This window comes from Phocoena phocoena, chromosome 3 (genome assembly GCF_963924675.1).
Source record: "Phocoena phocoena chromosome 3, mPhoPho1.1, whole genome shotgun sequence".
Taxonomy (NCBI): Eukaryota; Metazoa; Chordata; class Mammalia; order Artiodactyla; family Phocoenidae; genus Phocoena; species Phocoena phocoena.
Genome location: NC_089221.1, coordinates 112,948,888 through 112,976,333, shown reverse-complemented (window position 1 = coordinate 112,976,333; position 27,446 = coordinate 112,948,888). Strand labels below are relative to the sequence as shown.

The 27,446-nt window shown below is 43.7% G+C and overlaps 1 protein-coding gene and 1 pseudogene across 1 annotated transcript in view; one reads left to right on the top strand and one right to left on the bottom strand.

Moving 5' to 3' along the window:
* Positions 1-26,845, bottom strand: part of PCBD2 (pterin-4 alpha-carbinolamine dehydratase 2) — a 49,669-nt gene extending 22,824 nt beyond the window's left edge. Inside the window, exons 1-2 of the mRNA XM_065874151.1 lie at positions 26,754-26,845; positions 23,784-23,915 (exon numbers count right to left, since the gene is read on the bottom strand). Of these exons, the coding sequence (XP_065730223.1) occupies positions 23,784-23,915; positions 26,754-26,837 (216 nt within the window). The 5' untranslated portion in view covers positions 26,838-26,845. The remainder of the gene's footprint in view (positions 1-23,783; positions 23,916-26,753) is intronic.
* LOC136121629 (small ribosomal subunit protein uS8-like) lies at positions 10,725-11,147 on the top strand (annotated as a pseudogene).
* Positions 26,846-27,446: the final 601 nt, after the last annotated feature.

Sequence of the window (27,446 nt, the reverse complement as noted above, 5' to 3'; positions counted from 1 at the left end):
CCAGTGATGGCAGGGCTCCTCCCACTGTGTGACCTGACGACCAGCATAAGGAGATAAGTGCTGTGTTCTCTGGTGATTAAGAAAAAACAAAAAAGATTCTTCTTATTGCACGGACTGGGGTTTTCCTAAGCTGGCAACCATATTGTTTAGGAAGTGAGAGTTTGTTTCTTCATGGTAGTTAGGAAAGAACCTAGAGTTCTCTGTCTGGCACAAATGACCTATTTGGGACCTCAGAAGTGTTTTTACAAGCTCCGGTAGAACTTTAAGGTAGTTAAGTGTCCAATTTATCTTTCAGTTTCACATGTTGTGAGAACAGACCCCAAGTCACAAATGTCTGCCTTTCACAGAGAGCACTTGTGAACCACCTTATGTGTTTTTCTTATGTGTTTGTTTCCTTCTTTAGATGCATCAGAGGTTTTAGGCCTAGAGATTGTGTCTTCACATGATAGACACTGCACAGGATTTAAGTGGGGTCTCTGCGTTTTGGCATAGACTGGGGCACTCTGCATCACCCTTTCTCCTGACTGCCTCAGATTTTGGAAAAACCCCCGTCAAAAATGATGAAGGTTCCTATGACCCAGAAGATACCCCTTACATATTACACACAGGTATTAACAGGTTAGGGATACAAGGTTCTAAAAATTCCAGAATCTCAAAAAACAAACAGAAACAAAATCCAAAACCTGAATATAAGAAAATCATGACTACATTAATATAAGCATGTAATAAAGTTAGAAATTCTATCTGGCCACCTTCTTATTGTGTACCACTTTCTAAGAAGGCAGGGCCATACTGAATAATGACAACTAAAAGACACACACATGCCTTTTTAGAAGGTTCAAGGTTGGTGTTTTCTCTCAAAATTCAATACTATTCAGTATTTTCTTCCAATATATTTCCTTTAAACATCAAATATGGTCAGGTATATTCCAAATAAGATTTTTTTTTAAGACTAAAAGCATACTTATAATAATGGATTTAAGAAAAATCTGCTCACAAATCCGACAATAGAGAAAATGAAGGTTAAATTATTATAGCCAGCATTTATATCATTCCATTTAAATAAAGTTTTTTGATTTTAGAAGTAGAGGTAGGCTCTATTTTATTTTAAAATTTTCAAAAATTAACGCTAAATAAAGAGATTTTTTTCTTCTTTTTGGTGCAACACCTTTCTTTTGCCACTTATAATTTTATGAGTTAGTAATAAATGACTTTGGTTACATCAAAACAAATGGGAAATGGTTTGGGTTTTGATGCAATTTTTTAAAAGCTCGTAATAAGCTCCTTTACAGCACTCTAAATATATATTTTTTAAAGTAATTAAAATTTCCAAACATAATGTTTGAATTTCAGACAGAATTCAAGCATTCCTAACTTGACAACTTCCTAACTCTATTCCTTCCCCGCCTCCGCGCCACACTACCTCAGCTCAGCACCACTTCCCAGCCTCCACTCTCACAGAGAAGTAAGTCAAAGGTTAATTTCCATTCTAAATCAAACTCTAATCCAAACTCTAATCCTGTGCTCCCAAAGTACCCCACCCAACACACAAAACTACCATGCAGTCTTCTCCAAAGTGGGAAGTTCGTAAAAGGGTGACAACACTCGACAAATAGTGAAAATCAGCTATAAAACTCAAAAATTCCACTGATACCCACACCATACTATAGACATAAAATGGTTAGTCAGCGAAAAAACTACAGTATATCTCTACTGCCATTTCTTAGTGAGAAAATGACTTTTAAAAGCTAGTCAAAGAACCGGGCTTCCCTGGTGGCGCAGTGGTTGGGAGTCCGCCTGCCGGTGCGGGGCGCGCGGGTTCGTGCCCCGGTCCGGGAGGATCCCGCGTGCCGCGGAGCGGCTGGGCCCGTGGGCCGTGGCCGCTGGGCCTGCGTGTCCGGAGCCTGTGCTCCGCGACAGGAGAGGCCGCAGCGGTGAGAGGCCCGCGTACAGAAAAAAAAAAAAAAAAAAAAGCTAGTCAAAGAACCATGAGAGGTAAGGCTAACAGAGCCACTGCTGGTTTCACTTCTGGCACCCAGAGTCTATGGCAGCAGTGATGGATCCCCAAACATGCGTGACGATCAACACTGAAAGGTAGCAACATCATAGGCATGAAGACTCCAGGAACTGCAGACCAGAATCAAAACCTCGAACTCCACACTCACAGGGCTAAAATGTTTCCTCATGTGAGGAAGAGAACTACCACTAACAATTTTTGGCAATAATATTTGAATCTTGGCTCAACTGGATAATTTTGTTCTGCACCAAAACCAATTCCATTCAAATTCCCAAAGCCTATGAGCAGATTCGTACTAATTTCAAGACATAGTTTCCTTCCAAACCCAATGAAATGAAAGGCAGAAACCAGCAAATGAAAGAAAAAAAAAAATTAAATAACATATATAAGATGGCTTGCCATTTTATGAAAAACAAATGAAGAATTACACTCACATCACACTGATAAACTGAGAGGCTGCCAGTGGTTTTCAGGGCAGATGTAACATTTTAACAAATGTGATTGTTTGTGAACGAAATAATTCTGATCAAAAACTTAATTGCAGCCAAAGTGAGCCCTGGGCTGTGTCACCATAATCCATTTTGACAGGAAGCAGTGAGTGGAGATTCCTACTGTGAACGAAGCACATGTGAAAGGTCAGCTTTGGCCTGGAACTTCAAAACCGTTAACGTGTAAAACAGTGTGCATTAGAGCCCGGAACGGCTAACCACTGGATTAGCGGATGTCCGCTGTGTGGGTCTGATGTGCTTTTGGCAGGTAATGGTTAATTTGTAAATAGGCAATGTATTGTAACTTTCTTCCTTGCCTCTTCCCAACATTTACCAGCAGAACCCATTCTTAATTAGAGTTCCAGAATATTACAATGTTAGATTTATAACACGGCCTCATTATAAGAAAGTCCTTGTTTTTGAAATGAAACTTATTTTTAATAATTTAGTGCAGGAAAAGTTACATGTATTTTTAAAATGTTTGTTGATATAATGAATGAAAAACTTTTTCATGTAAAATGAATACATTTGTTCACCAATAGCAACTGTATTATAAAAGCCAAAATTTGCCAAATGAGAATTTCATTACAAGAAATGTATAATTTACTCACATACTATAATATGAAAAACTAATTACACAATACTATTTTGCATGGCTTAAAACAAAATTCTAAATAAAAATGCAGTTAATACCAGCTTTCATTTTTCAATGAAACTTATGAAAGAACCAAGCTAAATATTGCCTTATAAGCCAATGCATGCAAAAGTGCTTTATACAAATTTAGTGCTATAAAGTCGGTTCATTTGGCTTTAAATAAGTCATTTCTCCCATATCTAAACCACTTGAGGTAATATGGCATTAATGAGTGATAAAAGCTGGCACTGTGCACTTCTATGATTATTTCAGGATTTAACTCATTTCTGAGTTGAGGGGAAATAATATTTCTCTCTGAAAATAAGCAGATCTTCTACAATAAGTTTTACTTCTATTCTCAAAATCAGCCTTCTAAGGTTGTATCTCTGGCTTCTGGGCAGATGTAGCTCCTGGGCCCTTCGCAGGCTAAATACAGAAATCTTGAAGGTGGCTACATGGCAAGGGTAGCCTCATTGCCAGCAATCTCATGATTCCTATCCCCTTCAGAATGTCCACTGACACCTTTAGGAACAAAATCACACATGTGCTACTAACTGCAATGCAAGGCTGAGGAGAAAAAAGAATCAAGGTCGGCAAAACAAGTTACCAATTTCTTATGTTTCTGCTTTCCATACAGGATCTGAAAACAAAACCTTCAGCATATTTGGAAGATTCAGAATCTCCCTAACAGTCTGCTTCTGAAAGTATGGAATGTACACATTTACCAACCACCTTCCTGGTCTCTAGGACACAGCCCCTGACCTTCAAGGAGCTTACAGCGCGGTAAGAGAGGGCAATTAATCAGCCATGAAGACCTGGCAAGAAGTAAAGGAGGTAGAGAGGAAGCAAGCAAGAGAGGCTGTGTGCGCAAGTGGTGCTGGGCATATCCATCTTATATTTTCACCCCTCTTCTCCACAGATGCAATAGCAATCCAGATTCACCAGTAGAGCACCTAATTTCCCATAGGAGCTAAATTTATCCTAGGTACGTGAGTAAAGAAGAGATGTGTGATTCACCCAAAAAATATTTTAGAAGGTTCCAAATTGGTCAGTAAGGTATTTTCTTATACTGCTAAGTGACTGATTACACCTGGTAACACTAAGTGTATATACTTTTAGCTTCACTCCTAATCGTTTTTTCCATCACCACAACCTTTTCAGCATAATAATTCTTGGTCACCATTCCACTTCCTTCGTGAGGCTCAGGCTCAAAGAAGCTTACGAACTTCCCTCCAGAAAGATTACCGACAGAGTGGGAAGTGCCCCATACTGAGTTCCAACTTAAAATGGGCATGCCCACTCAGGGTTAGGGACCCTGTGCAGAGGTGCATGTGCCCCACGCTCAGTGCCAACACTTAGGATTCTCTCACTCAGGAGCAAGATTATTGCTAAGGCAATTACAACTACTGATCACGAAAGAGATGCTGCTATTTCTTAATTGGTTTATATTTGTTTACATGTCTTAAAAACAGATGTCCAGAAGGTTGAACTTATACTTTAATTCAGTTCTGGACTGTGAGCTAAGTTTTCACAAATACAAAGAAATATGTTGTTACCGGTTTCTTTTTAAGGACCCATGTTCAAATGGGAGAACACCTAAGAAATTCATCATTGAATTCTTATTTGTAGGAGCAGATTCTCTGTAAGCTGTAAATTATTTTGATTTACGGTGAATCGTTATTGTATTCATAAATGCTGAAGAGTTGGTGAACAACATGATATAATGACACCCCAAAATAATCTTATAACTGCAGGTGTGCAAATCATAACATGTGGGAGATGACTCAAAGGATAATGGGGAATAAAACAGTTTAGGAAGGGTCACATAAAGAAGGGAAAGGAGCGAGGGCACATACGGCAACTTTCCAAGATGTCTTTAAAACCAAACTACTCGTTTAGAGGCAGACGCAGTCGAGCAGTCAGCCATGGGCAGCAGAGTCAACAGTTACATTTAAACAAGCAAAGGCAAAATGCTCCATAATTTACAACAACCCAATCACACTGCTCATTCTTTTGAGGTTAAATGCTACTGACATAAGCTACACCTGAGTCCAATCAGTGCAGAGACGTTGAGAAGATTCACACGAAAGGACTAAATTTGTCACAAATGGGTTGGTTTCCGATCTTAATGTAGCCAAGTTGCTTTACTCTGACCTCTATTGAACAAATCAACTTAATGGGCACTAGGAGTGCTATAAAACTTAACAATGGAGTGATTTTTAACTTTTAAAATATAGCTATGAAGCAAAATGTTGGATAGCTTCTACAATACTGGAAATCAAATTAAATCTAGATGTTTTTTAACAGTCTTGACAGATATAATCCTAGTTACCATGTAAATTTATGGTAAGCTGCTGTGATATTAGCCACAGGTGCTACTTTTAATATATGAGCCACATCTGGCTGGGAATAGAATTTCTCAGAGGACTGAAAATGACCTCACTATCAGACAATGGAAGGGAAAAATCAAGACCACTGTGGCATATAAAAAGCTGAAGATGTGGTCCACAACTAAATATTTCACATAAAATTCATTTTAACTCTGCAGTTGTAGGTTAAAAGATATTATGCTGTCAATATTTAAGAGGCGTAGATATACTTCAACCAAACAGCCAAAAGATTAAGAATGTAAGTCAGTTATGAATACCCTGGCTACGTATATAATACTAGTTTTTCATCCTTTGATCAATGTCGGGAAAAATGATGCACTAAGACTTGAAAAGAAAATTCTTTCATGGTTCCCAAGCACAAAACATGATTAGATACCACCAAGCATACCAAACCAAGATGTAACAATTACTGATCTCTAAGCAGCAACTCTCCAGCGCCAGGCCAACATCACTGGTTGTGTTTTTAAAGTTCTTTGGAGCCATTCATCACGCCCAAGAAAACATTCTCATAAGGTGAAATTTTAAAAAAATCATTACAAGTAATCACCATTCTAAGTCTGAGAACCAGCAATATCACCACAGACAAATACAAAGAGAAAACACAAGTTTCTCTTACTCACCCAATTCAAAAATAAAAAGAAGAATATGTATAAAATATACAATTGTTTCCTTTTAAGAAACCCTTTCTGGGCTTCCCTGGTGGCGCAGTGGTTGAGAGTCCGCCTGCTGATGCAGGGGACACGGGTTCGTGCCCCGGTCCGGGAAAATCCCACATGCCGCAGAGCGGCTGGGTCCGTAAGCCGTGGCCGTTGAGCCTGCGCGTCCAGAGCCTGTGCTCCACAAGGGGAGAGGCCACTGCAGTGAGAGGCCCGCGTACCACAAAAAAAAAAAAAAAAGAAAGAAACCCTTTCTGAACCACTCAAAACCCATCATTTGCTAGAGAACTGGCAAGTGTGGAAATGTGATAGAGGATTTACAAAGATTGAATTTCCTATGAAATAACTCTTCCCAAATTAAACAAGCCTTCGTTATCTGAAAAAAATCTCTAAAAGAGAAATATTTCTATGAAAATATTCCCTACACCATTGCCCTACGCTGTAAGAACGGTAGCTACAAAGCCCTATAACATAACATTTTCCTTCTGACCTTCTCAAGTAACTTGAAGGGCTTGATTTTTTAGCTTTAACAGATCAATTCAATCTAGATGATGATTTCTATTTACTTTAACAAGTAACTGGATCTATGCCTGATCTCAACGGGCACCAAGATCCTGAGTGTCTTTAGCAAGAAGAACCTGGTATGATTCCCGGATACTTTTGTGATCAATGGACAGCATTTATATGGAGCATTTAGGAAAGGTAGGCTCACAAAGTCTCATCTGTGGTTAGTTATGATAGAAAGGCATTGGTTAAATTAAATGTGGCCTTTCTTTTCAGTGGAATCCTCTATATATCCCACCATTAAAAACCATGAAGTAAAATACTTTACTGACAGCGAAAAATGGTCACCATACATAAAGTGAGAAGATGCAACTGAGCAAAAAAGCATCTACCATATGACTCCAAATATGTATACAAACATACGTACATACATACATACTCACAAAATACACATTCACACATACTGCTTTTTCAGTGGGCATAAGATATATTTTTCTTCTTTGTACTCTTCTGTGTCTTCCTAATTATAAAACATACTATGCAGTCAGGGAAAAAAATGTATCTATTAACAAGCTAAACAGACCACACAAATGAAACAGGGTGCTATCATTCCCGTAAGAGAGAGAGGCCAGGCTGATCTCTGTGGGGTATGAGTAATCCATAAACGTTAAACCCTTCTATTTAAACCTTGCAGTTTTAAACAAATAGGAAGATGGAAAGAGACTCATTCTCAAGCTTACATAACAGAATCACAGTTTAAGACATTTAGAATTACAATGGCCCTCTCTTCTACACACCTGTATCCACAACTGTATGGTCAGTGGCTCAGAAAGCTGGGGTCTCTCAGTGCAGAAGTTTATCTTCTCTACACCGAGTTCTAATTTGCCAAGTTAAGTTTTTAGCTGCTCTTTGCAGACCTTCTATCTGGAAGAGACTTCCCCCTCCAGGTAGAAGTTGACCTCCAATCTGTAGCTGACTTAGGACAAATAACTGATCAATCAAGTATTATAAACTAATGCTTTCAGGGCAGGGGATGGGAACCATGTAGCAATTTACAGGTCAAATTCCTATCAGTAGCTGGCTATCCTTTTCTTCAAAATATGCAAAGAACACATTGCCTCTTTTAAGCCCTCCAAAATAAACACTGTTTCCTACACAGAACAAAGAAACAGACTCAATTTTGAACAGCAGAGTTGTTCATTCAAAGGTCTAGGACATTCCTAAATAGAACAGCATTCCATATCCTGAATTACCCCACAACCCTTCAAACTATAGAGTTGGGTCAGAGAAGAGCTGTGGCCTCAGAATAAGTGGGAAGCCTGGCCTTGGAAGGACGGCGCCTCACTGCTTCATCTGTACGTTTGAGCAGGTTCCTTCTTACCATTAGTAACCTAGGCTTCCTAATACCCAACCCCGCAAGGCTGCTGGAAAGCTTCAATGAAACCACCTACATTATTTCCCAGGTCACCCAACAATGAGCTACTAACGCCTGGAAAACACTCAATAGTTCATAAAATACTTTGTGACTCTCCAAACTGTCAGAAAGAAAATTGACTTGGCTGCATTTCTGGTAAATAATGCAACATTAAAGAGTTACCTGTATAACATGTATGACCTTAAAAACCTGTATTACAGAGTGACCTTAAGGCAACATTTTTACAACAAAAACTTTTAAAATAATTCCTAAAAAAATGTATCAAATAAACTTTTAAAACTTTTCTATCTGGAACGCCACCAAGTTATGATTTTAAGAAGAGAAAGAAAAGAAAATCAGCCAAGAGGGCTGGACCAGTGGTCACAGAAAAGGAAAGGAATCTGACATTAAAAGGACTGTCATGAAACGAAAATGAGTGCCTAATGGATAACAGGTAGAAGGCCTGCAGCAGTGTGATGCTCTGTGGAGTCCTGGCAGAACCTGCCGTGGTCCCTCAGGACACCAAGATTTACAAAAGACTGGGTGTGGGTGGCTGAAGCCGAGAAGCCACAATATCGAGTAAGTGCCAACCTCAGCCTCTCCTTGTTGGAGGTGATTTACTAGAGATGCCACAAGTGGCCCATTTCTTTCTCCGACACTCCAAAACTGCCTGCAGAACAGAGGCACGATCAATGCTGTTCTTCTGGGAAGGGTACCACGGCCCTAAAGACCATCCCATCATACATACCAACTTAGCAGCCAAGTAAGTTGGTCACTGTTAGGAAACATCTGTGTTTAGGAGTAAGGAAATGAGAGAAAGGAGAAGTCCCTGGTGAGGAAGGGTTTTAGGTAGTAACCTGTAGGAGACAAAAGCACTATGTTCCCCTGGGGCTAAGGGCACTGACTAGGATCACCTATGTGAGCCCAATCAAGGGGCTTCGTGTATTCAAAATACCTAGGTAACACTGGGAGGGCACTGTGGGAGAGGTACACAAGCACAACCCAAGTCTTCACCCTCAAGGCACTTACATGTTAGATGCAGAGAGACAGAAGTAAGTGGTCACATTCCTCTGTTGCATGATTTAAGCTGCACTTACATCCTAATCCCACCACTGGTTCACTGTCAACTTCACCACAGGGCCTCAATAGCCTCGTCCGTCCTAGCACTAATGTTCACAGGTTTAATATCAAAACAAGGCTGAAAGAAAACCACTAACAAATAGGATAATGCAAGGGCTGAATTACAAACAGAAAGGACAGACAGGAGGCTAATGTCTGTGGCTACAAAGATCTATGTAAGGCACATGAGCTCCACTTCCTCTCCAGTCTGCCCTGCACCCCCATCCTACACAAACGATCCTTCCTACGGCCACTGACGACCTCCATGTTGCTTAATGCGTGATCATCTTTTGGCACTCATCTTACTTGGAGTGTCAGCAGAACTGATTCCTCTCTCCCTTTTAAAAAAAAAAATTATTTATTTAATTTATTTATTTTTGGCTGCATTGGATTTTCGTTGCCGCGCACAGGCTTTCTCTAGTTGCAGCGAGCGGGGACTACCCTTTCGTTGCAGTGTGCGGGCTTCTCATGGCAGTGGCTTCTCTTGTTACAGAGCACGGGCTCTAGGCTCACAGTCTTCAGTAGTTGTGGCACGTGGGCTCAGTAGTTGTGGCTCATGGGCTCAGTAATTGTGGCTCGTGGGCTCTAGAGCACAGGCTCAGTAGTTGTGGTGCATGGGCTTAGTTGCTCCCCGACATGTGGGATCTTCCCGGACCAAGGCTCGAACCCATGTCCCCTGCATTGGTAGGCGGACTCTTAAACCACTGCCCCCTCTCTCCCTTTTAAAACATCATCTTCTTCTGGATTCTGTATACAACACTGGCCTGATTTTCTTCCTATTTCACTATAAAGTCTTTCTCAGTTTTCTGCCAACACCTCCTGTTCTATCCTACCCCTAAATGGACTGATTTCTGAGCCCTCTTCTCTTCTCACACTATAATTTCTGCCTGGGTAACCTCATCTATTACATTGGCTTGGTTCCATACACATCTATGTCTCCCCAATTATCTACAACCCAGACACAAAACTACCTGCTTAGGGTTGACACTGGGATGTCTCGTAGCAACGCACACTTAACAATATCCACACCAGGATCCCTTGATCCTGCACACCAGGATCCAGGATCCTTGATCCCTGCACACCAATCCTGTTCCTTTCCCAGACTTCCCCAGCTCAGTAAATGTCACTCCCAACCACCCAGTTCCTCAGGTCCTAAACCTGAAAGTCATACTTAACACTCCCTGCTCTTCTTCCTCACCACCCATCACCACTCCTCCCTTGTAGAGAAACTTGGGTTTTCTCTTGATATTTTTATTCCCTGTAAGTGTTATGTGTGGCATCATTGGTTCCTGCTCATGTAAACTACTAAAAGCAGCTCCAACCTCTATACCTCTCTGCTTCCCCTTTGTCACAGAATCTCCTGCTGTGTCCACCTAGTGATGATGTCTCACCTGGATGAATGCAACAGCCTCCTTACTATTCTCCTCATGTAATTTTTTGCCCCCTCCCACCTCCACTTCATCCTCTAAGTCCTCAGACAGCCTGCCCACTTCCCATAACACCATGTCCTCACGCCTCCTGTCCTCTTCCTGTCACCATTCTGGGCCGCCATATTGGTGCGTGTGAATGTCCTGGCTGATGCTCTCAAGAACATCAATGATGCCAAAGAGATGCAAACACCAGGTTCTTACTAGACTGTGCTCCAAAGTCATCATCCAGTTTCTAACAGTAATAACGAAGAATGGTTACATTGGCGAATTTGAAATCACTGATGACCACAGAGCTGGGAAAATTGTTGTGAACCTCGTGGGCAGGTTAAACAAGTGTGTAGTGATCAGTCCCAGATTTGATGTGCAACTCAAAGATCTAAAAAAATGGCAGATTGCCCATTTGGTTTCATTATACTGACAACCTCAGCTGGCATCATGGACAAAGAAGCAGCAAAACAAAACCCAGGAAAGAAAATCCTGGGATCCTTTTCCTAGGGATGTAGTACACACGTGCAAATGAAATGCCTCAATGGACAAAGGAAATAAAAGTAAAAGAAAATGCATCAGCTTATCAGCTCCTTGGAGAGGTCTTCCTGGCAGATCTCCTCCAACTGAATTCGGTTTTCCCATTTTCTCTCTCTCAACCGTCTCTTCTGCTGGAGAGGCGGTATCCACACTGGCAAATGGAAGGGATTGCCTGGGTCAAATCCCAACTCCACTGTGGGGCCCCGGGTAAGTCACTTAATCTAAACTCTGGTACCCTTATCTGTAAAGTGAGGTAAATATTCTCTGGAAGACAGGGTTTTGTGAGGATTAAATGAATAAATACGTGTAAAGTCCTTACAACATAGTGCCTGGCCCAAAGTTGGAGTGTTCATCAAGCATTAGCTATTAGGATGTTTCTTCATGGCACTTACCATAACTGGCAATTATACATGCGTTATTTTCTTTGTTTATGCTCTCCCTCCCCTACTATACAGTAAGTGTTAGCTCCAGTTCCAGTATGGCCACTAATGTTTTTTGCCCCCCTGTCCTTGGCTTCCCCACTTCTTCAGTGAAAGGGATGACTAGGTGACCTCTCGGGTACCTTACAGTTCTAATCTCTAACAGACTAAAGAGACCTCTTACAGAGAAGTAATGAGAGGTAAGGTTAGAGACTGTGGGCAGCTTTGAAAACCTCTGAGAAGATGATGTCTTGTAAGATGTAACAGAAAGGAACTGGGATTTTCTGAGCAGATACCAACTTGGTCACAATAAAACAGCATGCAGGCCAACGAAGGCAGAGAGGGCCTAGAGTTAAAAAGCCATGAGGAAGCTCCTACCGGAGCGCTAGGGGGAGGAGAGGCGCACCCAGACCAAGCACAGTCACTGACCAGTTCCTGGTGACTGATCACCAAGATAATTCTTCAGTTTCTTGTCTGGGTGCTTGAGAGAATGGTGGTCCTGAGACAAACAAACAAGTTTCTTTTAGGAAACTTTCTTGCAGGAAAGACAGAAAGACAATAAGAGTTTGCTTTCAGATACCTTAAACCTGAGGCAACACTAAACGAGGGAGAGAGCAGCACAAGGACCCTCCATGCCAATCTTCAGCCCAGCTCGCTGAACCAATCTTAGGGTCCTCACTTGTCCCACACATTACAAATAAGATGTGCCCTCTTTCTCCCTGTCCCTGACCTGTGCCACCTGCCAACCCCCTCCCCCGTAGCTCCTTCCTTCAAAAAAACCTATCAGATCTAGCAAAACTCCCCCTCTCCAGGCAGACTTCCTGGATTACACCTTTCAGCTTCTTAGTATTTCAGATTTTAGTGCCCAGTTAGCATGACAATTTTAAAAATCAACTATCAGGACTCCGTGCTCCCAATGCAGGGGGCCCGGGTTTGATCCCTGGCCAGGGAACTAGATCCCGCATGCATGCCGCAACTAAGAAGTCCGCGTGCCACAAGTAAAGATCCCGCATGCCGCCACTAAGACCCGGCACCACCGAAATAAATAAATAAATAAATAACTATTTTAAAAAATCAACTATCAATATCTTATACAAGGCAGATGTTCCACCTCCCCAACAAAACTGGGAATTCTTCTGGGCAGGAACAGAATCAGTTGCTTCTTTTGCATCTTCCTCCTTCCACGCCTTGGGCCCAGAGCAGTGCCAGCCCCTCAGGGGTTGCCGGCTCAAGGACCTCGCTACGCTCTCTAATCCTGACAGAGCCAGGCCCTCTGGCTCTCAGTGGGGAGACCATGTGGCTCCCAGCCCAGCCCCAACTGGGTCTGCTCCAGACACCTGGTGCATGTCCATGGCCAGTGCTGCAGTGGCAAGGACAGGGCATTTGAAGTCAGTTTGATGAATGATATGGTAGAAGGCCACAATCTTACCTTACTGGCTGAGAGCACAGGAGCAAACTGATTCATTAGTGGCGTTTGCTGTTTTGATAAGACTGATTTTAACGATACAATTAAATGATGTCTGATTGCTCAACAGTGATACCTGGGTTGCTCCCACACAAGCACAGCTCTGTCTGTCCTAGCTGGTGAACAGCCCCTTTCTCAGGGAAGTATTGTCAAACCCATCTAAGGCAGAAAAGTAATCCAACAAGCAGTCCCTGGAAAGCAAGATATCTCCCAGAAGAAATAAAAAAATAAACACAAAACACCTTTCTATATCACAGTAGGATCTAAAAATGTTGCTGTGGGAACCAGAGATGAGTCTGGCGCCCACTAACTGTGACATGACCCTGTGTGACCACAGCAAGTCCACGATCACAGTCTGGTTCAGTGTCCTTCTGTAAAATTCAGAGGACTCATTTTAGTGAATTAGTTAGAATGGCCCATTCCAGCCTGGATCAGAAGGGCAATATGATGGTAAATTATCTGCAAAACAGGGAAGAGGATGCATTGCTTTGTTTTGTTTAAAAGGATGTAGAGAAAAGAGCAACACACAGAGAGCTCAGAGCCAAGGTGAGCTCTGGTAGGCCACGTGCCTCCTGAGGTGAGAAAGCCACCGGTCACCACCTGGCCACAGAAGCATGAGTGCAGCGTTGTAGTTACTGCTTGGAAGAGCTGATAAAGAGTTGATAAAGCCTCTTCATCAGGCACCCAAGGTCCGTATTTCAAAACAGCTGAGTGCAAGTTTCTATGTCATGGCCCTAATGCACCAAAACTCTATTGACAAAACTCTTGCTGTGCAGATCTAAACACTATTGATAATGGCTGTACTCAAACAATGGAGTGGCATACCAAAGAAAAACAGAAACAGAACAGAAAACAAGACCAAAATACTTTTAAGTGATTACTTAAGGTCTCCTTTAAATTATTTTCCGTAATTATCGAGCCAGCAGTCCATTGTTATTAATTCATATTCAGCCTATTTAAGCGGTACCAGCAACACAGGCTGAAAACAAATGCCTCAGTAATTTCCTAACTTTTGAGTGTTATTTTCTTGTCAGTTAAATTTAAAGCAGCCCATTTGTGACCACATTATACCAAGTTAATCTCATCTAAAGTGCTTCACAAACCCTAACAGCTACGCTAAGGTTTTATACTAATGAAAGCAATTTACATAAATGAAATTTATGTCAATGCATTTCATGACAAATTTTTTATTTTATAATAATTATAGTACTTATATGATAACATCTGTTGATAGTCACAGTCTAAACCTGGCAAAGATTTAAACCCACATCATTTTCCATGCATCATGTACATTATCTGTGAAAAGCAGTAAAAAAAAAGTAATGAATGCATTAATCATACCAATATCATCTGCAAAGCATAAATCTGAAATACCTTTCACCTCAGCTCAAACTGCGTTTTATTTTTTACACACCTGATTTTACGCCATCTGTAAAAGGGCAAGACAAAGACTTTTGAGGAAATTATATTTCTTGGCTGTTTGACTTTTACAAAATGCTCAGGCGAAGTTGTGTAAACAGAAGGTTTACTATACTACTAAGAAAAAACGATGCAGTTAAAAGTCCATTTTTATTAAAGGATGGTGTAATCACCACAACATCTTCACACTGCAGTGTGGTGTCATATCTGCATTTTTTACACCTGTTTTACATTTCCCTTCGTCTATCTATGACATGTGTTTTTACAAATACACATCAGCTCTAAACCTCTTCTATGACATAAACAGCAGAAGCAAGACTCCAAATGATAACATTTTAGGCTCTAATTTCCCTACCCTGGTGGACACCAAACCAACGTCCCAGCCACCACCTGACAACATCAGCGTGTCCCGCCCGGGACTCCCCGGGACTCCAGGAATAACTTCAAAGTGAAAACCAACATGAAAACACCACGCAGATATTCTTACCAGCTTCCCAAATTTTAGGTAAAGCTTACTAAAAGGTAGCGTCTCTACTCTCTACTCCAATGACAACTGTGAACACTTTCTCAGGTTTCTAGTTGGCTAAAAAAGCCCATCAGTGGGCACATGTTAAGAGCAAGCAACTGGTGTGATAATCAGACAAGTTTTCACTTTCCCTGGCTCCCAGACACACAGATAATAGCCTAAACTTTAAAAGCAAAATGACATTTTCTAACCTATATGATGCCGAAGCCTTAAGAACATCCTCACTGAGAGTGTTTCTTTACCCTCACCAGGCAGTGAATATCCACTTTCAAGAGTACTCAGATGTGACATTTATATTACTGAATTACTGACTCATAACTTAATGAACAATAAAAACTGAACTAATTCGTTCACAAGGAGAGTGCCTGAGACCTCCACCCATGTCCTGCCAGGATCGTTAAGATTTTCATTAACAGTTGTCTGTCTTCTGGTATCAACAAGCCTTTGACTTCACTAAGTGTTTCAGAATGTTAACCATAAGCCTATTATCAAATTCCTCAATAAAACATCTTTACAGAGTAAGTCACCAACAGTAACTTTCAACTGCTCTACAGCAGGAGCTCCAGGACAGGAATAGAAACCATTTTACAAACCCCAAACTCACATATGGTGGGTGTTACTGCTGCTAGACACACAGAACCCCACTCCTCCACCATCGCCACCACCGCCGAGGCCATTCAGAAGCCCCCTCCCTACTCCAGTGCCAGAAATCTTTTAACAGCAGCAGTTACATTAACCAAAATGTGATGAACAAGACAAACCACAAATAGAGCTTGGACCCTGCCCTGTGAGAGATTCTCAACTTAGACAAGTTATTAGACTGAACCATGTAAAAGAGCCATTTTTGTAGGTCAAATCTGGCTGAATATCAGCCAGTTCGTAAGATTCCATCTAACAAAATCGAATACCCTGCAGGCAGGCCCACCTAATAAAGCACAGATGAGGTACAGGAGCTCCTCCTGGAACGCAGAGAATTACAGCTCTTTTTCACAAAGCTCAGTCCCTCTCTCATGAATCAAACCTGCTCTCCATTACCAAGTGGAAAATCCTTATCTCCTCCAGCCAGAACTCTTCATTCACCCAAAAGGTACCAAACTAGGTCAGCTGACGCACCCCCACTCTTACCTATTCCTGATACTTAGTTTGTTTCTGCACTGAACAGGGGTGGTCCAGTATCCAAGAAGGAGAGACTGGGGACAGCCTTCCCAGGGGGCTGTGATGCCGCCTGGCCCACCTGGGCTCCTGCCCTGGAGGGCTCCACCTGCTGGCATCTGGAGTAGCTGTTGCCTGGGTTCAAATCCTCATCTTCTAAACCTGCTTCCAAAGCATAAAATTTCCTCTGATTTTTTTTTTTTTTTTAATTTTTGGCTGCGTTGGGTCTTCGTTGCCGCGCACGGGCTTTCTCTAGTTGCGGTGAGTGGGGGCTACTCTATTGCAGTGAGCGGACTTCTCATTGCGGTGGCTTCTCTTGTTGCGGAGCACGGGCTCTAGGCACGTGGGCTTCAGTAGTTGTGGCAGGCACGGGCTTCAGTAGCTGTGGCTCGCAGGCTCTAGAGCGCAGGCTCAGTAGTTGTGGCGCACAGGCTTAGTTGCTCTGCAGCACGTGGGATCTTCCCGGACCAGGGCTCAAACCCGTGTCCCCTGCATTGGCAGGTGGATTCTTAACCACTGTGCCACCATGGAAACCCATTTCCTCTGATTTTATAAGCTTCCCACTTGTCCCTACATGACAATGCCTAACAAAATGTATCTTTATGGAAGGCTCACACCCACATTTCTAACTGACATTTTGTTCTTTCAACACTATCACCCTGCAGTTGCCAAACACCTAAGAATACGTTTACATGTCACTCAGACCTCTCCCTCCTTATGTCTACATGAACAGAAAAAAAAAGCAAAACTCCTTTACAAATGCCAACCCCACCCTAAGTCCAAGTACTCCAAGTGTCGAAACTTCCTGCCTCGGCCCTGGCACTGCCATGCTCAGAATACCCATGGAGTCTCACCATTACCTTTGCACCACCACCGAGGAAAGACAGTGGGCTAACAGCAACCAAAACCCACGGCCACTTCATCCACCTATGCCATTAGGATCCCTCAGGAATTTTCACATTTATATTCGCTAAGTATTTGCGCCGATGTGAGCTATCAAATGCATGTGGACTCTTTGGAACTAACCATATCTTGGAATAAAACCTCTAAGAGGAAAAAAGTCCAAATATATTTTACTAGCTACTTCTTATGGTAAAACCTAGAATAAACCAAAGCTTTGAGAAGTAGCTTTTCCATCCAGGGTCAATGAAAAGGTTTCTAAAATGTATGGTTCAATTTCTATAGTAATAAAAGAAATGGATTCTAAAGCAAACTTATAATACCATTTCACACACACTACATAAGCAAACCACTTAAAAACTGTAGCACCCGGGACTTCCCTGGTGGTCCAGTGGTTGAGATTCCGCGCTTCCACTGCAGGGGGCACGGGTTCCACCCCTGGTCGGGAACTAACATCCCACACCCTGCGAGGCACAGCCAAAAAAAAAAAAAAAAGTAATACCCAACAAGCGTAATCTTACTCCTGAAGATTTATTGTAAGTAAAAAGACAAGACTATGTAAAGAACTGGAAAATGAGGGCTTCCCTGGTGGCACAGTGGTTGAGAGTCCACCTGCCAATGCAGGGGACACGGGTTCATGCCCCGGTCCAGGAAGATCCCACATGCTGTGGAGAGGCTGGGCCCGTGAGCCATGGCCGCTGAGCCTGCGCGTCCGGAGCCTATGCTCCGCAACGGGAGAGGCCACAACAGTGAGAGGCCCCCGTATGGAAAAAAAAAAAAAAAGAAGAACTGGAAAATGTTCATACCCTGTTGAGCAAAAAAACAGAACATTTTTCACCTATATATTCAGCAAAGACTAAAAAAAAATACATGCTAATACCCAGTGTGAAGTCTCTTAGGGGAAATGGGGGTCATCAGCTCTGACCACGGCTCCCTCCAGCGTGTAAAGCTGAGGCCAGGAGAGGTGCTGTCACATGCAGCACAGTGGGCCTCCCCTAACTCCTACTAAGGGCAGGACTGCAGTGAGGGAGACATGGTCTTAGCAAGGCATACACACGCATGTGGAAATGCCTGCTCACAATAAAAAGTTACAGGTCCACAGGCTAGAGTGGACATCCTCTCATACCCATCTGGCATACACGGGGGACTGTACCTAGAAGATAAATTTCTAGATTCGTACGATGGGTATTGGACAATGGGTACTTTAAAAGTTGACAGACATCACCCAATTGCTCTCCAAAAAGGTTATATTACTTGACACTCCGACCTCTTCACTTTCCATCTCCCACATCACAACTACACTTCCCTCCTCACCAGCTTAGACTCCAAAGTCCAATGTTTTGACCCTCCCTTGCACACATCCTTAGTTTCCTTGCCCCCGGTTCCTCCACTGCACTCACCTGGCAAAAGTTCAGCCCTTGTTAACAGCTCATACAACTCAATAAGAAAAAAAACAAACAACCCATTCAAAAACTGGGCTGAAGACCTAAATAGAACTTTCTCCAAAGAAGACATACGGATGGCCAACAGGCACATGAAAAGATGCTCAACATCACTAATTATCAGAGAAATGCAAATCAAAACTACAATGAGATACCACCTCACACCAGTTAAGAATGGCCACCATGAAAAAGCCTACAAATAACAAATGCTGGAGAGGGTGTGGAGAAAATGAAACCTCCCTCCACTGTTAGTGGGAATGTAAATTGGTGCAGCCACTATGGAAAACAGTTTGGAGGTTCCTCAAAAAAACTAAAACTAGAGTTGCCATATGATCCAGCAATCCCACTCCTGAGTATATATCAGGACAAAACTATAATTCAAAAAGATACATGCATCCCCCAATGTTCACTGCAGCACTATTTACAATATATTGCCAAGACATGGAAACAGCCTAAATGTCCACTGACAGATGAATGGATAAAGAAGGTGTGGTACATATATACAATGGAAAATTACTCAGCCATAAGAAAGAATGAAATAATGCCATTTGCAACAACATGGATGGACCTAGAGATTATCATACAAAGCAAAGTAAGTCAGAAAGAGAAAGACAAATATCATATGCTATCACTTATATGTGGAATCTAAAATACAACATAAATGAACCTATCCACGAAACAGAAAAAGACTCACAGACATAGAGGACAGACTTGTGGTTGCCAAGGAAGAAGGGGGTGGGGGAGGGATAGACTGGGAGTTTGTGTTTAGTAGACGCAAACTATTACACAGAGAGTGGATAAACGACAAGGTCCTGCTGTACAGCACAGGGATATCCTGTGATAAACCATAATAGAAAAGAATATGAAAAAGAATGTGTGTGTGTGTGTGTGTGTGTGTGTGTGCGCACACATGCACGCGTGTATACAGCTGAACCACCACACAGCAGAAATTAACACAACATTGTAAATCAACTATACTTCAATAAAATAAATTAAAAAAAGAAAAGGTTCAGCCCTTGTTAAGCCCAACCCTGCACCTACTCCAAGCCTGTGCCCAAGCAGCTGAACATGGCTGGACAAAACACACAGGATCTTCACCTTAAATGTTTGCCCATAAATCTCCAGTGACACTGAGAACTGCCCAGCAACTGACCACATTTCACAGTTCCTTCACTGTCTTAGTCTCTAAGAGGACTATTTCATGCCTTTTCCTATTTTTCCAGATCTCCAACACTCCTCTCTCCCACCCCGACTCATCCTCAACTGATGACTTCACTAAAAAAAGAGAAGCAATCAGAAGAGAAAACTACCTCTTCTTCCCAAGGCGAACGTGGCAACCTACCTGCATCTGTACACATACACTCAGCCTTCTTTCCTATCACAACAGAGGTACCATGCCTGCACCTCCACCCGCCCTCTTTTGCCGATCCAGGACAATTATCCCCTCTGACGGCTCTCAAACTGTTATCCCAAGCCTGAACTCTGACCTCGTATCACCAACTGCTGATCCAATATTGCCACTTGGGTGACTAGTAAGTATCTCAAACCTGACATGTCCAAAATGGAATTCTTAATTCCCTACCCTGCTCTCCACTCCATTTTCCCCAGCCAAGTAAATGGTACCAGTGGCACCACCCTTTACCCTACAGCTTGAACCAAAACCTTGGGATCATCCTTGACCCTCTCCTTCCCCCACATCCAATCTAACAGCAAGTCTGGACTGTTCTATCTTTAAAATAAATGAGAAACCCTGCGTTTCTCTCCACATACCACTGCTTCCCCCATAGTCTCTCACCATCTCTTGCCTAGCCTATCACATGGCAACATACACATTCTGCCTGCTGCCACTCTTGCCCTTCTACCATCTGTTCACAGCAGAACAGCCAGGGTGATCTTTTTAGAACATAAACTGAATAATGGCACTTCTCTGCCTGAAATCCTCCAAGGGCTTTCCTTCCCAGAATAAAATCCAAACTCCCCGCACGGCAACAAGGCTCCCGTGCTCCGGCCCCTCCCTCTCTTCAGCCTCTTCTCCTTTCTGTCCGCTCCAGAAACTGGCCCCCCGGCTCTTCCCCAATCACACCAAGATCACTCCTGCTCCAGGAATTTGGTACTTGCTGTCTCTCCACCGGAAATGCTCCTCCTTCGGTCTTCGCATGCTCAGCTCCCTCACATTACTCAGGCCTCAGGTGTCCCCTCCCCAGAGAGGCCTTTCCAGCCCCCTCTATCTTAAATAGCGTGCTCACCCCTCCGTCACTCCCCATCCCAATATCCTACTTTATTCTCCCTCATGACTTCATCACTACGTGAAACTATATTATTTGTTCATTTGTTTATTGTCTATCTTCTCTGCTAGAAAGGGAGCTACATGAGCTTAGAATAGTGCCTGGCACAGAGAAGGGGCTTAATAAATATCTGGTAATGAATATTGCTTTTACAATAAAAATTAAACTACTTTAAAAAAATTTAACTGCTTGTACAATTGCCACATTGTGAATAAACTATACATATGGAGAAAGACTAGAAGAGAATAGGTAAAAAGATGGAAGTAGTTGCAATGGGAAAATTTTTATTTTTATTTCCCATCGTATTTTAATGTTTTATATCATTGCTTTATAATTTTAAAAAATACCTTTTCTGTATTGAAAAATAAATGAAAGATAAGTGAGGATCCATCAATGCCAGAGGGTCATCACTCTAAACATTAGTTGCAAAAAAGGGAAAAGCAGCCCTGACACCTGGGAGCTGGCCTGGACTGCCACCTAGGCCTCCAAGTTGCTAGGAGCCAAACCCAAACCTAGGCATTGGTGCTGAACAGCAACAGCAACATCAGACAAGGCCACTCTGTGACCATGAAGGATTAGGACAAAAATATAACCACTCTTGTAATGATTGTTATAATCATGACAATAATGTAATGTGGAGTATCACAGATATCACTCTGCAATGATATCTCAACACAAACAAAACGTGAACATTGTCCAAATCACAAAACACCAAGCACCCGCCTCTCTTGGCTAATGAGTGACTGCTGCTTCTTTACCAGTTTCAGCTTTGACCCCACTTTAGTCCATTCTCCCTCTAGGTAAGATTTATTAAAATAGTGAATCATAGAAGAGCCCATTTGCAGACAGCATCCAACCCAGAGCAAAGCTCTGATCCTTAAAGACTCCAAAATCACAAACACCAGCCCAAATCCAGTAGTAAGTCTTTCCAACACCGTCTTCCTGAGATGCCCCACGGTTCCCTATGGCGTGCACTCTTCCTCACCGCAACAAGCAATAAGCCTAACTTGTTCAGCTATTGGTATGTTCCTGGTGGTCTTTGGCTGGTGGGCACTGACACTTGTCATGACATCAGTTGCCACTACAGGCCATTACATGCAGAAGTCATAGGAGCCTGGCTAGAAAACCAACCGCAGGATATAATACCAGTGCCGGTTCTCTGAATACATTCCCTGACATCAGCTGATTTTCTTGTCGTCTGCCTCTTTCTCCTAAAAGGTGAGTGAAGGGGGTGGGGGGGGGGGAAGCCAAGAAAATTAAATGTCCTGTTGAATAACGTTACAATTAATGAAGGACACCCTGCGCAGCTTCCCTTCCCCCCACCATTTCCGAAAGCACACTGAGCACAAGGTTAGAGTGGGGCTGGATGACTGACTCATGGGCAGAGTCTGAGGCAACACTACTCAAGTACTTTAAGCCACATGTTCAAGCCCAATAAATTAGCCCAGGCTTAAAGAAGTCAGGCTGTACACGTGTAAGAATTTTAGTAAGCTTGGAAAATGCTACCTAGAGCTTATGCACAAGCTTACTGTACCAACGGGATTCCCTGCCACCAGCCACAGAGTGCTAAGCCCCTGACAAGAGCCACTGAGCACGTGGGGCAGCAGGGACAAGGAGTCGGCTTGGTCCAGGTTTCCTCAGGAGTTGGAGACACAGCAGAAGGCTGGTAGCCAGATGGATGGAGACCAGAATAGGGCATGCGGCACAGTGGAGCCAAAGGCATTTACTAGGAAAACATGTCAAGGTTTCTTTGGTGGAAATCTGGTCCTCAGACACCCTTCCAGAAACAAGCAAACACTGTAATCAATGTCTGCATTTATCAAATGCTTGTTTGCACCCAGAACTGTGTTATGTACAATAGACAGTTATTTAAGCCAACAGGATCTCTGCCTTCTAGATGCTGACACCTAATATAAATAAAAACAATAAATCTGTCCAGAGGATTATCAAACTAACTGAACAAACATGGAATAGTCTAAAGCACTGACCTTATATAAATGCAATGGAGTAAGAACTGATGGGAGATGACTCTCTAAACAGGGTGGGGCCCTAATGGAACAGTTCCCCTGTTAAGGCTGAATCTCCAAGGCAGGGACCAGCTTTTAAGAAAGCTTCAGGACTTCCCTGGTGGCGCAGTGGTTAAGAATCCGCCTGCCAATGCAGGGGACATAGGTTCGAGCCCTGGTCTGGAAAGATCCCACAGGCCGCTAAGTAACTAAGCCCGTGCGCCACAACTACTGAGCCTGCGCTCTAGAGCCTGTGAGCCACAACTACTGAAGCCCATGCGCCTAGAGCCCATGCTCCACAACAAGAGAAGCCACTGCAATGAGAAGCCCACGCATCACAACGAAGAGTAGCCCCCCGCTCACCACAACTAGAGAAAACCCGTGTGCAGCAACGAAGACCCAACACAGCCATAAATAAGCAAATAAATAAATAAATAAATTTATTAAAAAGAAAAAAGAAAGAAAGAAAAGCTTCAAGGGCTAGCTATTGGGCTTGCAGAAAATGAGCCAATCTGAGAAGAGGGTGCAGCTTGGGAGATGATTTAGAGACAGAAATGCAACTATAAGGAGAAAGAAAACTTGACAACCATCCAAGAAAAGTAGGGGAAATCAGTCAAGCAGGTGTATGTTTCTCAACCGCTTTTACTCATGTCCCCTTCTGATCAGTATAAAAAGCTCACACTCTCTGTTCATGTTATTCAAGATTTGAAAGGAAATTAAATCTCCTAACCAACACCAAATCAGAGCAATAGTGGTTTCAGAATCTGATTTTCCAAATCACACAAATCACCCTCTTCCCCTAGGGCTGAGACTCACCCAGTTGGGTGGTAGCAGCTGTCAACAAGGAAGGAGTAACTATCACTGAATTCTTAAGGAAGAAAGGATTTGGATCTTGGACCCACAGGGCACCAGACAACCAGTAGTATTAGAAAGAGTTACAGCCTAAGGTGACAAAATAGACCATGGCACAAGCAGGAATATGTAATAATTACCTGATTAAAATTTTTGAAAGAGAACTCTTTGTAGATGGCATCTCTCTCACTTAATTCCGACCATCCTGCTGCTTTAAGGTCAAGTATAACTTGGTTCCTCTCCTCTGCTGTCAACCAGTGAGCATCTGCTGACTATGAAAAGAACACATTTAATACCTGAAGTGTAGAGGTTTGGTTAAATTCAAATAAATTCACTGCTCTTTACCTTATGTAGAGAGGTGGAAAAAAGTCTTAAGGGCAACAACTTCTAACCATCTTTGATTACTTTATTCTCAAAATATAAAATTCTCAAAAAACAGACAAAAACAAGGCTAGCTCTGTACAGAATCAGCTGTCTCCATTGTATGTGGGTTTATCACCCCTTACATATGCCTCAAACTTTACAATTCAGCTTCTCTGGTTTATTACAGACACAGCTGAGATCAACCATTTCTCCATCTTACCAAAGACCATCACCAAAGGCCAGCACTCCAGGACTTGGGAAACTGCGGCAAACACACCCACCCAAGGAAACCCTGCAAGTCCATCGGCAGAACCAGGATTGGAACCCAGGGCTCTAAACTCCTGGTCTACTGCTCTTTGGATGGTCCCACAGCACCTTAGTAGCCTTCAGTCCTTACTCACATGAGTCTCAACTATCTGGGTTCACCATCCCTTTCAATTGTAATGAAAACCAGTCCTCAAAGAGGAAAAATCAAATGCACATTTACAGGGGATTTTGTATAATAACTTCTGGGTGTCCACAGACCCTCTGGACTACAGGTAAAAAGCCCCTGCTTTAGCGGAACGAGTTTTCTCAGAAACACTGGTAAGACAAACTCCCTCAACTGTCTGGCCAGAGCGCTGCCCAGTCTGAAGCACTTGTGCACAACTGTCCACCTTGTGCCTACTCATCCTGGTGATGACATTCCCAAATCCGGAATTCTATTGGTTAACAGGCCCACACTTTCCATGCTATTTGTTTTTTAACTGAAAGAACTCTAAGCAGCATGTCAGACAGAAGATAAGGACACTCTAGGAGAAGTCAGAAGAGCTATGCTCTCGCTCTGGCATAAGTGCCCACCAGTACCTCCTGTCTTCCCTATATGCAGGGTTACTATCGTCTCAGATGAGGGAGGGACTGGCACCCAGAAAGACTGAACTAATGTGAGGGCTCCTTATCAAAGGGCAACCGGGGGCTGAGCTGTATCCTCTGCCATGAAACTTCAACTCATTCCCACTTCAGAAATCCTACAACCCTTTATCATTGACATCAATGTAATTAAGAAGGCAAAGTAAGTAACCTTAAAGACAACTTATTCTACGAGGAGGACAAAAGGACGCTGATGAGTCAGTTTTCTGGTTTCTCTTCCTTGCTAGGCCAGCTACCCTTCCCTACAGCTAACAAAAGAGAAAGTGAGAATAACTCTTAATTAAATAAAAACATTTAAAGGCTTGTTCTCAAAAACCATTTACTATTAAAAACCAATGTATCGATTAGCTTTACAATGACAGCTCTGAAAAATTTCACGTAAAGACCTGCTACAGGAAACAAGCTAAAATTTTTATTCAATAAATATTTTAACTCAACTCAAACTATTTTGGAATCACTGAGTAGCTGCAAAGAAAACTATTAACCATGTTGTGGGCAATGCAGCAGTCACCCGGAGTCTGTGGAGCACACTCTGAGCTGTTTTCCTCCGCCCTCTCCACCATCCACATCCCCAGTGAGGTCAATGTGTGCTCACCACAGATGTCTGCCTAGGAAGAGGGACTGTGTTCAGGACTGTGAAATGGAGTCACTTCACCTACATTACACAAATGGTCCCCTTGGGGACATACCCTCTGCAGAACCCTTTGTGGTGGACTTTCTTTTTTTTTCCTGTGGGAGGTGTGGGGAGCGACAGGGGAAAGCATAGGATTTGGAGGGCAACCTTGATTCGAAGCCTAGCTTTGTTACTTTCAGCTGTGGGTGCTGAATAAATCACTTAGCCTCTCACTGAGTAGCAGCGTTCTACAGTGGGGATGTTACAATATCCACCTGCCCAGATTTTTTTTAAAGGTTCAAAGAGATCTTAAGTGGGAAGGCACCCAGCAAAGAGTCTGGCATGTGGCAGCCACTCCAATCGCGGCTGTTTATTCATCCCTCCCCAAACCCCACAATTTTACTTGATCACCAGCACCCTAGACACAGGTATGCCTTGGGACACGCCTAGGTGACAGTAAGCACTCATCTTGCGTTCTCACCTTAGCGGCCACAAAACAGAGTGCTCATCTTCTCCGTCATCGAGTTATTTTACATTTCTTCTATTAAAGAATTTCAAACTGCCAAATGGGCTCTGGCAAGCAGTCTAAGAAAATGAAATGGTGAGTTTAATGCAGTATTTTGCCACTAGGTGGTGCTGCAAGTTAAAACTTTCCCTCAAGTTAACTTACCCCCCAATATGTTAACTTCTAAAGCGGGGAAACGAACGGGACGCCCCTCGGAAGAGGAAAGAATCAATGTGCAACCAAAAAAATAATTTATTGGTAATTCCTCAAAAAAATTAACACCAAGGCAAATGAGTTAATTCAACATTCAGTGCCCCGTTCGGAGCCGAGACGGAGACGGTGCCTGCTCTCACCGAGCGCACAATCTAGAGGACCCAACGCCACCTTAATCACATAAAGAGTCCCTAACCGTAAAATATTTTCACAACTACTTTTCGTATTCACTTTTTTTTTTTTTAACGAAAGTCGTCCTGGTTTGTTTTCCGGTTGGCAATTTCGTAGGCTACGACGGAATTCTAGGCCAAGGGAAAACTGTCAGATGCTGCGGCCACCCTTGTCTCAGACCAGCGCGTCGGGCAGGTGCCAGGTGCCCAAACGTGCCTACCCAAAGTCCCAGCCCGAAGGCCCGGCCCACTTCGGGGCCTGCGCCGGTCCCTCCGCCCCTCGGCCGGCACGGCGGGGCCTCGCCCTCCTCCCGCACCGCGAGCCCTCGGCACTCACCATGGCCGCGAGGCTCTGGCTCCTGCCCCGCAGCGCCGCGAACCAACGCCGCGTCGCCCCTCGAGCCCCCAGCGCCGCAGCCATAATCTCTGGCCGAGGGCTGCCCGGCGCGCTGCCTGACCGCCCCTGCCCGAAGTCAGGGGCCGAGCCGGCAGCTCCCAGCCACGGCCCAGGACTTGCCGCACAACCCGGCCCCGCGCCGCGCAGGCCCAGACGCGGACCTGCCCCGGAAGGCCCCCAGATGCTACAATGGCCGGCGACGCTGCTGGCATCTAGGCGGATGCGCGGCAGGCCCCCGGCAGGCCTCCGCAGGCCCAGATGCTGTCAACCCCGGCTCTGCGGCCCGGTGCCGGGTTTCCCGCCTGTGCGAGAGCGGTAGGCGTGCTGGCGAGGCGATGAGGATGGACCTCCGCTTCGCTCTTCGATGTCCGGGCCTCGGGTTGTCGCCGACCGTCTGACCGCACTGGGCTCCCTTCTGGGCGGTGGGGCGAACAGTCCGCGCAGGCGGGAGGACGTCGCGGGCAGGGGCAGGAACAGATGAGCTGCAGAGGGGCGGGGGGTGATTGGGGACCACTCCCCTCTGCTCGCGGTTGAGTGAACCATAGTGATCCGCATAAGGGCCTTATAAGGCAGGGAGCCGCCGGTTGGAAAGTGAGCTCTGCTCTTATTACTTAGCTGCCAATGCCCTGGGCA